The sequence below is a fragment of the Budorcas taxicolor genome, chromosome 5 (genome assembly GCF_023091745.1).
Source record: "Budorcas taxicolor isolate Tak-1 chromosome 5, Takin1.1, whole genome shotgun sequence".
Taxonomy (NCBI): domain Eukaryota; kingdom Metazoa; phylum Chordata; class Mammalia; order Artiodactyla; family Bovidae; genus Budorcas; species Budorcas taxicolor.
The window spans coordinates 155,818,914-155,831,828 of NC_068914.1; the positions used below are offsets into that span (position 1 = coordinate 155,818,914).

General features: G+C 40.3%; 1 protein-coding gene across 1 annotated transcript in view; it reads left to right on the forward strand.

The window, feature by feature from the left end:
* Positions 1–12,915, forward strand: part of EP300 (E1A binding protein p300) — a 65,571-nt gene that overhangs the window by 31,483 nt on the left and 21,173 nt on the right. The window contains exons 7-16 of the mRNA XM_052639740.1: positions 1,660–1,753; positions 2,317–2,454; positions 4,011–4,128; positions 4,784–4,955; positions 7,185–7,262; positions 7,699–7,808; positions 9,237–9,374; positions 10,140–10,577; positions 12,158–12,337; positions 12,540–12,684. Of these exons, the coding sequence (XP_052495700.1) occupies positions 1,660–1,753; positions 2,317–2,454; positions 4,011–4,128; positions 4,784–4,955; positions 7,185–7,262; positions 7,699–7,808; positions 9,237–9,374; positions 10,140–10,577; positions 12,158–12,337; positions 12,540–12,684 (1,611 nt within the window). The remainder of the gene's footprint in view (positions 1–1,659; positions 1,754–2,316; positions 2,455–4,010; positions 4,129–4,783; positions 4,956–7,184; positions 7,263–7,698; positions 7,809–9,236; positions 9,375–10,139; positions 10,578–12,157; positions 12,338–12,539; positions 12,685–12,915) is intronic.

Genomic DNA, 12,915 nt, shown 5'->3' on the forward strand with positions numbered 1-12,915 from the left:
ATTTTAACCACATGAAAATCTGGTTTAGTATAAATACTGCCATTGATGGTTTTCTTTGTTTTAAGGAAGTAATATTCATTAAATCATTAATTAAACAAGTAATAGGAATACACAGAGCTATCCAAGCCAGTTTGAAGGAGTAGTCAATTTAAAATGTGTAATGCAAATACTGTCTTTCGTTCCCCTCCCTGGGGATCATCATCCTTAGGTTGCCTATGTTCTTATATAGATGGTGCTTATGAAAATATGTGCATGTTTTAAGTTCGGTTCCCTAAACAATTGAAGTTCTAGTTTTTTGCTCCTTTTGACACCATCACTCTTATCTTTTTTTTTTCTTTTTTTTTTTTAAATTTTTATTTTTACTTTATTTTACTTTACAATACTGTATTGATTTTGCCATACATTGACGTGAATCCATCACGGGTGTACATGCGTTCCCAAACATGAACCCCCCCTCCCACCTCCCTCCCCATGACATCTCTCTGGGTCATCCCCGTGCACCAGCCCCAAGCATGCTGTATCCTGCGTCGGACATAGACTGGCGATTCGGTTCTTATATGATAGTATACATGTTACAATACCATTCTCCCAAATCATCCCACCCTCTCCCTCTCCCTCTTGAGTCCAAAAGTTCGTTATACACATCTGTGTCTTTTTTGCTGTCTTACAGGGTCGTCATTGCCATCTTTCTAAATTACATATATATGTGTTAGTATACTGTATTGGTGTTTTTCTTTCTGGCTTACTTCACTCTGTATAATTGGCTCCAGTTTCATGCATCTCATCAAAACTGATTCAAATGTATTCTTTCTAATGGCTGAGTAATACTCCATTGTATCACTCTTATCTTTATCCACACATATGTGAGTATAACTGTAAGATGGAATAGCAAGTGGAAATCTAAGTTGGTGCAAATGTGTGTACATTTTTTTTTTCATTTGTTTAACAGTTACCAGATAGCTTTCCCAAGAGTGGATCAGTTTACACACCTATGAAGTTTCATAGTAAATGCTTCTTTTCCCAAACTTTTCTCAACATTTTATATTGTCAAACTTTAAGGGAATTCATAGGAATTCCCTGATGGTATAGTGATTAGGACTCCATGCTTCAGCTGCAGGAGGCACAGGTTCAACCCCTGGTTCAGGGAACTAAGGTCCCCAACAAGCCACTGAAATTCCACAAGCCCAGTGGCCCCCCCAAAAAAAAGTTTTTGGAATTTCATACATGAAAAAAAAATTATATGTTTTTCATGTATATTTTTTAAGCTATTGTATTTCTTTTTTAATGTAAATTCTTTTCCTCTTGTTCGTGTTTTTCTTATTATGCTATAAAGGTACTTTGTGTAGTAGCCTTTATATATGTGTTGCTGATTATATTGCAAGTAATTATCATATATTATCATTTCCCCCCCCAGATTTGTCATCTGTCTCTTGACTTGGTTTATGGTGATTATTTTACTTATTACTAATTACTTTTACATTTCTAAATATCCTTAAAACTTCTGTTTTGGGTCTTTTGAAAGGACAAAAAATTCTTGTAATGTTTTATTCTAGTACTTTCATAGTTTTCCCTCTTCCTTTCTTTTTATCCTTAATTTTTGTTTTTGTTACCATTTTTTGGTATTTAAAATACCGTCTCTTGCCTTTTGTTTTGACGTAGGTGCTAGTCCTATGGGAGTAAATGGAGGTGTAGGGGTTCAACCGTCGAATCTTCTTTCTGACTCGATGTTGCATTCAGCCATAAATTCTCAAAAGTAAGTTTTAATCTTGGCTTGTGCCCTTTGTCAGATTTCAGACACTTGTTAGAGCTCCATATTTGAGCTTTTTAAGTTTACTTGATTTGATAATATCCTTGATGAATGATAACAAATGTTGTGTTTTCTTTAGGCTCTGTATAACCTCTTTAGAAATTATATCAATTATTTGGAGTAACTGACACCTTTACAAATACAATAGGAAGTTAACAAATGCAGCTACTTAAAAAGCAAGTTTGCTTTATCCCAATGCTAGCAATTAGTCCATTGCCCAGTGGATTCCTGGGTAAGCTGTGTCAAAATGATGGCTTAATCTTCTAACACAAGATATCTTGTGTCTTTTAAACATAAGCTATCAGCCACCCCTCCACACAGTGAAATGTTGCGTGTTTTGTTTCCCCTCACAAATACAAATACATACATACCATTTCCCCCAGATTTATGTGTAAATAGACCTGTCATAGTGTATTGGCCCTATTGCAGTCATCACTGTTAGCTCTACTTAAATGAGAGCCTCTTTCTCCTACCTTTCTTTGCTAAAACTGTTTCACTCCTCTTTAAAGCCCAATGATGAGTGACAATGGCAGTGTGGCCTCTCTGGGTCCTATGCCAACAGCAGCTCAACCATCCAGTACTGGAATTCGGAAGCAATGGCATGAAGATATTACTCAGGATCTTCGAAATCATCTTGTCCACAAACTGTAAGCTTGTTGGCATGTCTTATTCATAAGGAGTTACAAGGTCAATCTGCCAGGCACTTAAACACGAGAAATTACTGATTTTTCTATAGCCTGGTTGCTGCTGATACTTCTCCTGTGGCTTTCCTGCTTCCTATTCTCTGCTTCTCAACTTTTTCTCCATCATTTCTTAGGTGTCTTTTAGCTTTTAACCATGTGTAAGGATTCTGTCTAGTGACAATAATCAATATATATTAAAGATTATTCATTTTAATAATCATTTCCTTTATAAAGCTCATATTTTAAAAGAAAAACTAGGTTTTAACTTAGATCATTAGAATAGTAGTGGCAACACAGCCTTCTGTTATCCTTGGTAAAATTTTTATTATCTTGACAAATTGAATCTATTTGGGTGGCCTCTGTGGTCTTCTGGTCTTCTAATGTATACATAGCAATTACTTGTGAAATACCTGTGCACTGTTTTTTGTGAAGTTAATGTATGCCAGGCACACTGCCTCACAAACACTGTCTTGTTGGTTGAAAGAGGCGTAAGGCATATAGAATGGTAAAATGTAATATACCCAATACCCTAAAAATAGAGCAGAGGGATCTCCACTTCATCCAGTTGTTTTTATTATCTTAAAACCAGGTAGTCTGTCTTATCTTCTTAGTTTATTTTTATGTTACATTAGCTCATCAGTTATACTTGAGCTTCATTTAGGAATTCTCAAATGATAGCACCAGAAATGGAATTTGACACAAAGAGAAAACTGAGATTATTTTTAATACAATGAATTAATAAGGAATAACCAAAACAAACTTACCTTGTGATCAAATTGTTTAGAAACTTAATAGAAACAATAGGGTATTTGGGATTGATCATCTGACTTGATGTTAATAATTTATGCTTGAGAACTTTTTACTAACTCGGATTTCCATTTATTTCTTCTCCACCTGGTTCCTTCAGGTGTAACACACAGCTGACCATGAGTTGTCCAGATGATAAAATTCGTAGCTAAAATCACATTTGTCAGCCTTCAGGAAAGTTAGTGCCAAGCATTTTGGGAAATTGCTAGAGAGTAAAAGACATTGAATTTAGCAGAATTTTCTTTGCATTTTTGCTCCCTTCACTTCAAGTTTTTGATCTTTTAAGATTTTGTAGAGATTATTAGGTTTTATTTTACTAAGCTGAGTACGAGAGTAGAAGAATCTTAAGGCTTTTGCTACATGATGCTATAGGAGAGGTCAGGTTTTCTCACTTCCCTTTATGCAGATAGCACAGGTGTGGTTTTTTTCCCCTACATTAGGGTAATAGGGACCAGAGAGTATTTCTATGGAGTTATTTCTTATATTCTGATCAGGAAAACCCTTTGATTTGATTAATACAGACAGATATTTCTTTTGGTCAGTAATTTATATTTGAACACATCTCAAGCCTTATTTTAAAATTTTACCCAAAGTATTCATTGTATAAAAATGAGAAAATACTAACCAGGAAACTATTTAAAATACTGTGTGTTTCTATGATGAGAAAAAAAAAGCTGACGTGATATAATAGTGGTAGGATTTTATATTCCTAGTGTTCAAGCCATATTTCCCACTCCGGATCCTGCTGCTTTAAAAGACAGACGGATGGAAAACCTAGTTGCATATGCCCGGAAAGTGGAAGGGGACATGTATGAATCGGCAAACAATCGAGTGAGCATCTGTTTTTTCTATTTAAAGCAAAAGTGCACCTCTTCTGGTTGTTTATTTTTGTTCCCCTTTGTTGCACGTACACAGAACACTATACCTCAGAAGACACCCTTTAGCCTTTCTGTCCTGTAATGCACTGTGGAGTTGCGATAACAAAACAGTTTTCTTAAAGTGTATGTCAAGAATCTTACATTTTTCCTCTTAATACAGCGCACTCATGTGGCACTTTATCTGGGTTGTCCTTCTGGCAGCTAAACAGTGGTTGAGCTGTTACCATGCTCTGTGCTATTTTCACTGGAATATGGTGGTGAATCAGCTGCTTAGTATCTTCATCTCAAGTAGTATTTTTGTATCAGTTGAACTTTCTTTAAATTCGCACTTCTTTAAGAAGTAGCATATTCTTTTGCACATGTTGGGAATTGTACTTTGAGAAGTCATGCCTTACTATGTGGATCATTATATAGCAATTTTTTACTGATCATTTTAAATGTGAGCTCATATTTGGAATGATCTAAGAAAGTAGATTAGAATGCTTCCTTTCCCTTTTCATTTCTGCCTTTTTTAAATGAAGCAAATATTTGCTCTTAGTTCATTTTTTTCTGTTACCTGATGGTAGTTCATCATTTTTCCTCATCTCTACTTAACAAAATTCAAAAAGGCGGAATACTACCACCTGCTAGCTGAGAAGATCTATAAGATTCAGAAGGAACTGGAAGAAAAGCGAAGGACTAGACTACAGAAGCAGAACATGCTACCAAGTGCTGCAAGCATGGTGCCAGTTATGAGCACAGGGCCCAACATGGGGCAGCCACAACCAGGAATGACTTCTAGTAAGTGCTTTTTATGTATTTTTAGGAGAAGCTGAAATAAAATGGTTTCTAACCAAATTCACTAATTTGCATTAGCTTATGTTACTATTCTAGAGCTTTCAAATGACTATTGCCTTTTCAAAGAACTTGGTTCGTTCTCTAGTGAAAACAGTAAACAGTATATTGAAGATTCCTAGACTTGCTACTTGTCTTAACAATATGGCTTCATTTTTAGTGCCACATAGTGACACCTAGGAACTGATAGCCCATGGGTTTTTACTGACTTGCATGTGGTAGGCAGCCAATTGATGTAGACTCAGCAGGCAAGCACCTCACTGGCTTCGATACATCCTAAACAGTATCAGATTACTTACCTTGTCACACTTTCTTCTTGACCCAGTATGTTCATAGGCTAAGAACTGTTTAAATGATGTGTGAACGGCTATGATGGGGAAACTGGTGTTTTTTGAGTCAGGAAAAGCTGGCTACCTATAAGTAGTGCCAACTGAGCCAGCAGGTACCAACTCTTAGGCCATTGGTGGATGGTGAATGGGCTGAGAAATTCACACCCCACAGGTCTTGAAGGAGTCAGGTGGAGAGCTTTCAGCAGCCTCATGTGTTAACTGTGGTGTGCTGGATGCATTTTCTCATTGGACCATGATGGTGAAAAGAATTGGGAACAGCATTTTTGGCAGAGAGAGCAACATGCACTGAAGCCCCACTAGCAAGGGAAAATTGCAGGTGTGTGGGTTTGGGTGGTTTTTTTTTTTTTCCTGAGTAGATAGGTAAAATGATTGTTCAGAAACAAAGTTAAGACTAGAGTTGAGGACGCTGCTTCAGTGCTGATAGTTTGAATTAGAGCAGTAACTACAACATAGAGACAAGTGGCTAAGTTTGAGATATTTGAATGTGGTACAATTTACTTGACTTCTTTAGAAATTTGAGCCAAGTTTAAAGTTTGTCAGGTATTAAATTGTAGTCTTTATTTTAAAATACAAACAGTGGTTCTAGTGTGCTGCTGCTAAGTCGTTTCAGTTGTGTCCAACTCTGTGCGACCCCATAGACGGCAGCTCCACCAGGCTCCCCTGTCCCTAGGATTCTCCAGGCAAGAATACTGGAGTGGGTTGCCATTTCCTCCTCCAATGCATGAAAGTGAAAAGTAAAAGTGAAGTCGCTCAGTCGTGTGCGACTCTTAGCGACCTCATGGACTGCAGCCTACCAGGCTCCTGGGATTTTCCAGGCAGGAGTACTGGAGTGGGGTTCCATTGCCTTCTCCAGGTTCTAGTGTAGGCAGGAACAAATATTAGTGGAACTGAGTAGCCCTAAGTTCATGTTTATAGAATGAAATCCCTCTCTTATCCCATACACAGAAATCAATTGTAGAAGAATCCAAAATTTTTTTTTTAACCATAAACATAACTAATGAGCAAACCAGGGAAACGAAGCAAACCACCTTTCATAAAAAGTGATTTTAGACTATATAGATTTTAATCATTCTTAATTATTTCTATTTTTGTATTTAAGAGGTACATGATATATAGTGCAATATAATATGTATATTATTTAAAGTCAGTGTTCACAGTGGACATGTATACATCAAAACACATTATTGGGGGGTACACAATCAAAATTGGTCACTGGACAAAATCCGTGGCTCTTGTCTATAGAGATATTCTTTTTACCAGTGAAATAATCAAGCTTAATCAAATGACAGCATATTAAATACTGCTGCTGCTAAGTTGCTTCAGTCGTATCCGACTCTGTGCAACCCCATAGACAGCAGCCTACCAGGCTCCTCCGTCCCTGGGATTCTCCAGGCAAGAACAATGGAGTGGGTTGCCATTTCCCTCTCCAGTGCATGGAAGTGAAAAGTGAAAGTGAAGTCGCTCAGTCGTTTCCAACTCTTGGCGACCCCATGGACTGCAGCCCACCAGGCCCTCTGTCCATGGGATTCTTCCAGGCAAGAGTACTGGAATGGGGTGCCATTGCCTTCTCCGATGTTAGTCTTTTTAAATATAAGATCTTACATTATTTCCTATCAACACCAAAAGCACCCTGATTCATAAAGAAATGGACTAAAATCATTTCGAGATATTTTCTTGTATTGCAGAAAAGCATTTTCTTCAGATTCCTCTCTAGTTCAAACCTTTATTCTTTTGATAGACTGAATTCTGTAAGTTGCTACTCTTACTTAAACGGGAACAGCTGGCTGAAAGGTGCGTTTCTAACCATTTCTCTGTTCTGCTTTAGATGGCCCTCTCCCTGATCCGTCTATGATCCGTGGCAATGTGCCAAACCAGATGATGCCTCGGGTAACTCCACAGCCTGGTAAGGTTTTTGTTTTTTAGCAGAATTCCTAGTGTAGTCCAAGCTTAAAATTGTCACCTTGATTCCTGCTGCCACTCAGCAGCAGGTATTACGATTGTCTACTTGAGAAATCAGAAAGCCTTTGAGACTAGGAGCCCAGGGAGGGAGGAAGGGTGAAGAGCAGATTGGCTGGCAGGTCTAGGAGCAAAAGATACAAACGATCAAGCATTCATTTAAAAACAACTAGCCAAGATGAGATTTATGCCATCCAAATTTGGTTGAGACCATACATTAATTAACAATGCCTTTCTGTAGCTGTTTGGAATGAAACAGAGATTCTTTCACAGTTGGAAGCAGGTTCCTTTAGTTGTCCTGATAAAATGACATAGAATTGTAAAGAGCTCTCTTATTCTCCAGTCACATGGTGTTCAGATTTAGTATTTTGTACTGATTACAGGTTTGAATCAATTTGGCCAGATGAATATGCCTCAGCCCCCTATCGGACCCCGGCAAACCTCTCCTCTTCAGCACCATGTACAGTTAACTCAAACTGGAACACTTAACCCGGTAAGTCTGACTTCTGGGTCATCTTTTTGGCCTTTACTTGACCTTTTTAAAGTTTCTTTTCTCTGAGACAACAAATTCTAACACTTGCTTAAACAGCTAACTATATGCAATTAGTTCTTAATGCTTTTGTTTTTGGGTTTTTTTGTTTTGCGTAGAATTTTGTTGTATTTAGCCCTTAACACAGACCTGATTAAATGATTAAAACTAAACCATATACCACAATTAGGCAGTGAATACTAAAGTCCTTAATTTTCACTTATCTCTTTTTACCTATATTTGTTGTTTTTAGAAATTTATCCTATAGAAATAATTCCTGAGATACTGAAAGGATATCATTTGAAGAAAATTCATATTAAGGGTGGTATATTATATAATGTGTTTTAGAAAATGGCCATAGCCTGAATGTACATTAAGGGATTCATTATGGTTAAATTATGGTACATCTGTGAATTGGAATGCTTCATAAGTGGTAATTTCAGAACTTATATGATAGCATGAAAGCTGTTTACAGCTTTAATTGGGAAAAGCATGTGTCTAAAGTATATAGGATCCTGTACAGTTAAGAACTCTCTGGATTATAATTTATATAAACACTAAAAGAAAGATTTGCTTCCAAATACTGTTCATATCTAGTCACAGTACTAGAAAGCTTGTAACAGCACCCAGCCAGCACTGCCTAGAGTCTCACTCAGTGTTGAGTAGTCTGCACACTTTGGCAGAGTCCTCTCTCTTCCGTAATGCCTATCTTCCCCAAACACAGAGCCTGCCCAGGGAGGAAGCTGTCAAGGATGGTGGAGGGGCAGTTGTCTGGTTCTCAAGTGGAGAAGAGGGACTCTGAGCATCTCATTGCTCCTTACGCAGATTCTAAACCTGTCATCCACCTTTCCATGTTGGCCCCCAGCCCTTAGCCTACCTCCCAGAGTTAGTACTGTCAGTCATTGGGCCTTTTTGGAGTTGTCTCGCCTCTGAGCTGCTGTGTTTAATGAGGGGTTTTATTTTTCATTTTAATCTATGAGACAAATGCCTTTCTTAGATTATGAAGTTTTGGGCCTTTGGTATCCATAATTACTCACTGTGGAGTCTTACAGCTTGTGCTTTAATAATACCTACATAAGCAAAAACCTCATGAAACTGATTTGCTCTTCTCACTTATAAAATAGGCAGTGTATAAAGACTGTTACCTCTGTACCCCGGTCTAGATGCGTGTGTGTAACTTCCTTAGAGTGGGCTTTAGGTTAAGTAGTGAGGCTGTTCTCTGTTACCTTGGCATGAGTGTCTGCTGATCTCATGCCACTTTCTTCTTTTTCTTCTCCACCCTCCCATAGCAGGGCCAGAGCAATTAATTGGTGGTTCCAGCCTTAGCAGAATAACTAAAATGAAGCAACTTGGTGCTCTGTGTTTTGTTTTGTTTTGTGTGTGTGTGTACAGCCTATGGGCTACGGGCCTCGCATGCAGCAGCCTTCCAGCCAGAGCCAGTTTCTTCCTCAGACTCAATTCTCAACACAGGGAATGAATGTAACAAATATGCCTTTGGCTCCGTCTGGCGGTCAAGCACCAGTGTCTCAAGTATGTCTCACAGATGGTTGTTCTAAATTTGTGCAGTTCTTAAAGCTTCTCTTGATGTAGGTTTTTACAGAGAAGGGCAGCAAAATTAAGCTTTTAATTAAAATAGTTATAGACATAGTATTCTGAACATGAAGTGATGACTGTGTGATGCAGCAGTGGTATTCCTTGTTAATAAGTAAGAAAAAAGTGATTGTGGTTTATTTGCTCAGTTGTGTCCAATTCTTTGTGACCCCATGGACTATATCCCACCAGGTTTCTCTGTCTGGGATTTTCCAGCCAAGAATACTGGAGTGGGTTGCCATCACCTTATCCAGGGAATCTTTCCCACCCAGGGACTGAACCTGGGTCTCCTGGATTGCAGGTGGATTCTTTACCAACTGAGCCACCAGGGAATCCCAAGTAAGAAAGAGATTAGATTTTAAAGAAACCATTTTGGCCAGTTTTTAAAACAGTGAACTCTTTAAAAATGGTATCTTACTGAGCGCTATGAAGCACAAGAGAGAACTTTGGCTGAAGAGAGCATTGGACGGCTAGAAAACAAATAGGTTCACCTGTCCTGTGCCCCCACAGCCCGAGACATCCACTTAACTGAGTACTGTACTGGTTGGATTTCCCAAAGACAGGCCCCCAGTAATAGGGGTTTTGACACATTTTGAAATGGAGGCATTCATTGTTGATTTCTGTTAAATGTATATAGCCTGCCTATGTAAATACTTCTTTGATTCTGTTCTGAATCGCATCTTGTTATGTTTTTCCTTTTAACAGGCACAGATGTCCAGTTCTTCCTGTCCTGTGAACTCTCCTATAATGCCTCCCGGGTCTCAAGGGAGCCACATTCACTGTCCCCCTCTCCCTCAACCAGCTCTGCATCAGAACTCACCCTCACCCGTACCTAGTCGCACCCCCACCCCTCACCACACTCCCCCTAGCATAGGGGCTCAGCAGCCACCAGCAACAGCAATCCCAGCCCCTGTTCCTACGCCTCCAGCCATGCCACCTGGCCCACAGTCCCAGGTTCTCCATCCGCCTCCAAGACAGACTCCTACGCCGCCGCCAACGCAGCTTCCTCCCCAAGTGCAGCCTTCGCTTCCTACTGCTCCCTCAGTCGACCAGGCGCAGCAGCAGCCTCTGTCCCAGCAAAGCACAGCAGCCTCTGTGCCCACCCCGACTGCACCCCTGCTGCCTCCGCAGCCGGCAACTCCAGTAAGCAGAGTCTGGGCTTTGGGCAGAACCATGTCAGCTGTACTGTAGTTTTACACTACTTCAGTGCGGTTTCTTTTTTTGTTTCGTGGGAGGTGGGTGGGGGTGGTGAGCTTGCAGGACCTTAGTTCCCTGAGCAGGCGTCCACCCTGGCCCCATGGCAGTGAGAGCGCCGAGTCCCTATCACTGGACCTCGGGGGAGCGTCCCTGTGCCATGCCTGTTCTCTGCCATTCTTCTCTCACTGTCGCCTCCTCAGACTGGAACCTCTTATGTTCACGGACTTTTGCTGTCACACCTCACATAGAAGGACCTCAAAGATTTTCTTTAGATCTTACGTTGACCGTGGTCACGTTGTATTCAGAGGCTTGAAAGCATGTAAGGGGAGAAGAGCGACCAGACGTTTAATACTACACATGAATTTTACAGATACTTAAAGAATCTTTTCAAACAGCCTGAACTGCTGTTCTCAAGAGCAGATGAACAAAATCATTGATTTATGAATGTCTATGGTACTAGCCAAAGTTAGAAAATTCATGAGAAGGTGTTTCATAAGGGCCTGAAACACTCCTTGCGAAGGATTTGTTACCTGTGTAGCAGAGATCCAGATGTCCACCAGTTACATCCTTATTAACAGAACTCTGCGTGCCACTGTTGAAACTTCCTACATGATCACTGATAGTTCTCTGTCCTGTTGGCAAACTGAGAAGTGCTGGGAGTCATCGCTACTTCTTAATACATTGTTCATGTGTGACTGGTTCATCTTAGCCTCTGATATGTAAGAAAAGGCAGGATGCAAAAAGGCATCTGTATTATACATAGGATAGATTCTGAAAATACTAACTTCCCATTAAGAAGTATGTTATTGGAAGACTTAGGAAGAATAGAGGTTGTTAGTTATCCATTAGAATGTGATGACTCAAAAGAGCTGCTCATTGTGGGAATTTATTATATTCTCCCAACTTGTACATATGAAACTTTTCCTAAGCAGAAGTTAAAACTAAAAGATTGCCCATCAGTCCTTCTTATTTTCTTTCCATTTTTCTATAAACATGAGTTCCTCTGAGGCAGCCCTTTCTGAAGCCTCCCTCCCAGGCGCTGTCCCAGAATGTTACTGGAGAAACAGTGGCTGACTCTTGTGTCTACAACAAGCCGGCCGATATTTGTTAGTCCTCAGTCTCCTTTTCTTAAGCAAAATTTACTTCGGGGGGCCAACTAGGCAGAGTAAGTGAAAGCGCCATGCGTGCACATGCGTGCTAGATCACTGCAGCCGTGTCTGACTCTCTGCGACCCTATGGACAGTAGCCCACCAGGCTCCCCTGTCCACGGGGATTCTCCAGGCGAGAATACTGGAGTGGGTTGCTATGCGCTCCTCCTCTAGGGCATCTTCCCAACCCAGGGATCGAATATGTTTCCTGCATCTCCTGCATTGCAGGCGAGTTTTTTACTAGCCCCAAAACACCATAAATGGGTGTAATGACACTAGCTTAGAAATAGGTGGTTATTCTGCCATCTTGTCATATAGCCTAAATTCTGGTTTTGTAATAGACTTTTTTTTTTCTCTGCCCTGCCCATTTCTACCCAGCTTTCCCAGCCAGCTGTCAGCATCGAAGGGCAGGTATCAAACCCTCCATCTACTAGTAGCACGGAAGTGAATTCTCAGACCATTCCTGAGAAGCAGCCTTCACAGGAAGTAAAAATAGAGCCTAAAATGGAAGTGGAGGCACCAGAACCAGCAGATACTCAGCCGGAGGATATTCCAGAGGTGAGAGGAGGGCAGTTACTGCCTTTTGGGGTTAGGAACATGTTACAGGAAAGGACTCTGATAATTAGGTCTCATTTTACTGATTTCCATATGAGAAAGGGTCTTGAGCTCCATCCACAGGGGAGAGTAAATAAGATAATGATGGTACTGCTACTCAGTTACATGTCTTTGGAATACCAAAAATTCCTACCATGCCTTCTAGCCTAAAGCCGAAGACTGTAAAGTAGAACCTGCAGAAAGCGAAGAGCGAGGCACTGAATTAAAAACTGAGACGAAAGAGGAAGAAGACCAGCCAAGTACTTCAGCAACCCAGTCATCTCCAGCCCCGGGACAGTCAAAGAAGAAGAGTAAGTTTCTTAGGCTCTGGGTTCGTGGAGGCAGAGGGAAAACTAAAGACTTCTGTAGAGTGAGATTGGGCTTCTTGGGCCTTGGAATTGAACTTTCATGCGATTTCATTAAGCCTGGTGCCCTGGGCCTGGTCTTCATTATTACTAATGTTGGAGAAGGAGTTTTCTTTCCTTTAAGTGTATTTGTTTCCAGCAGTCACTGGGTGGCAAACAACTTCTCAGAATTCTTTC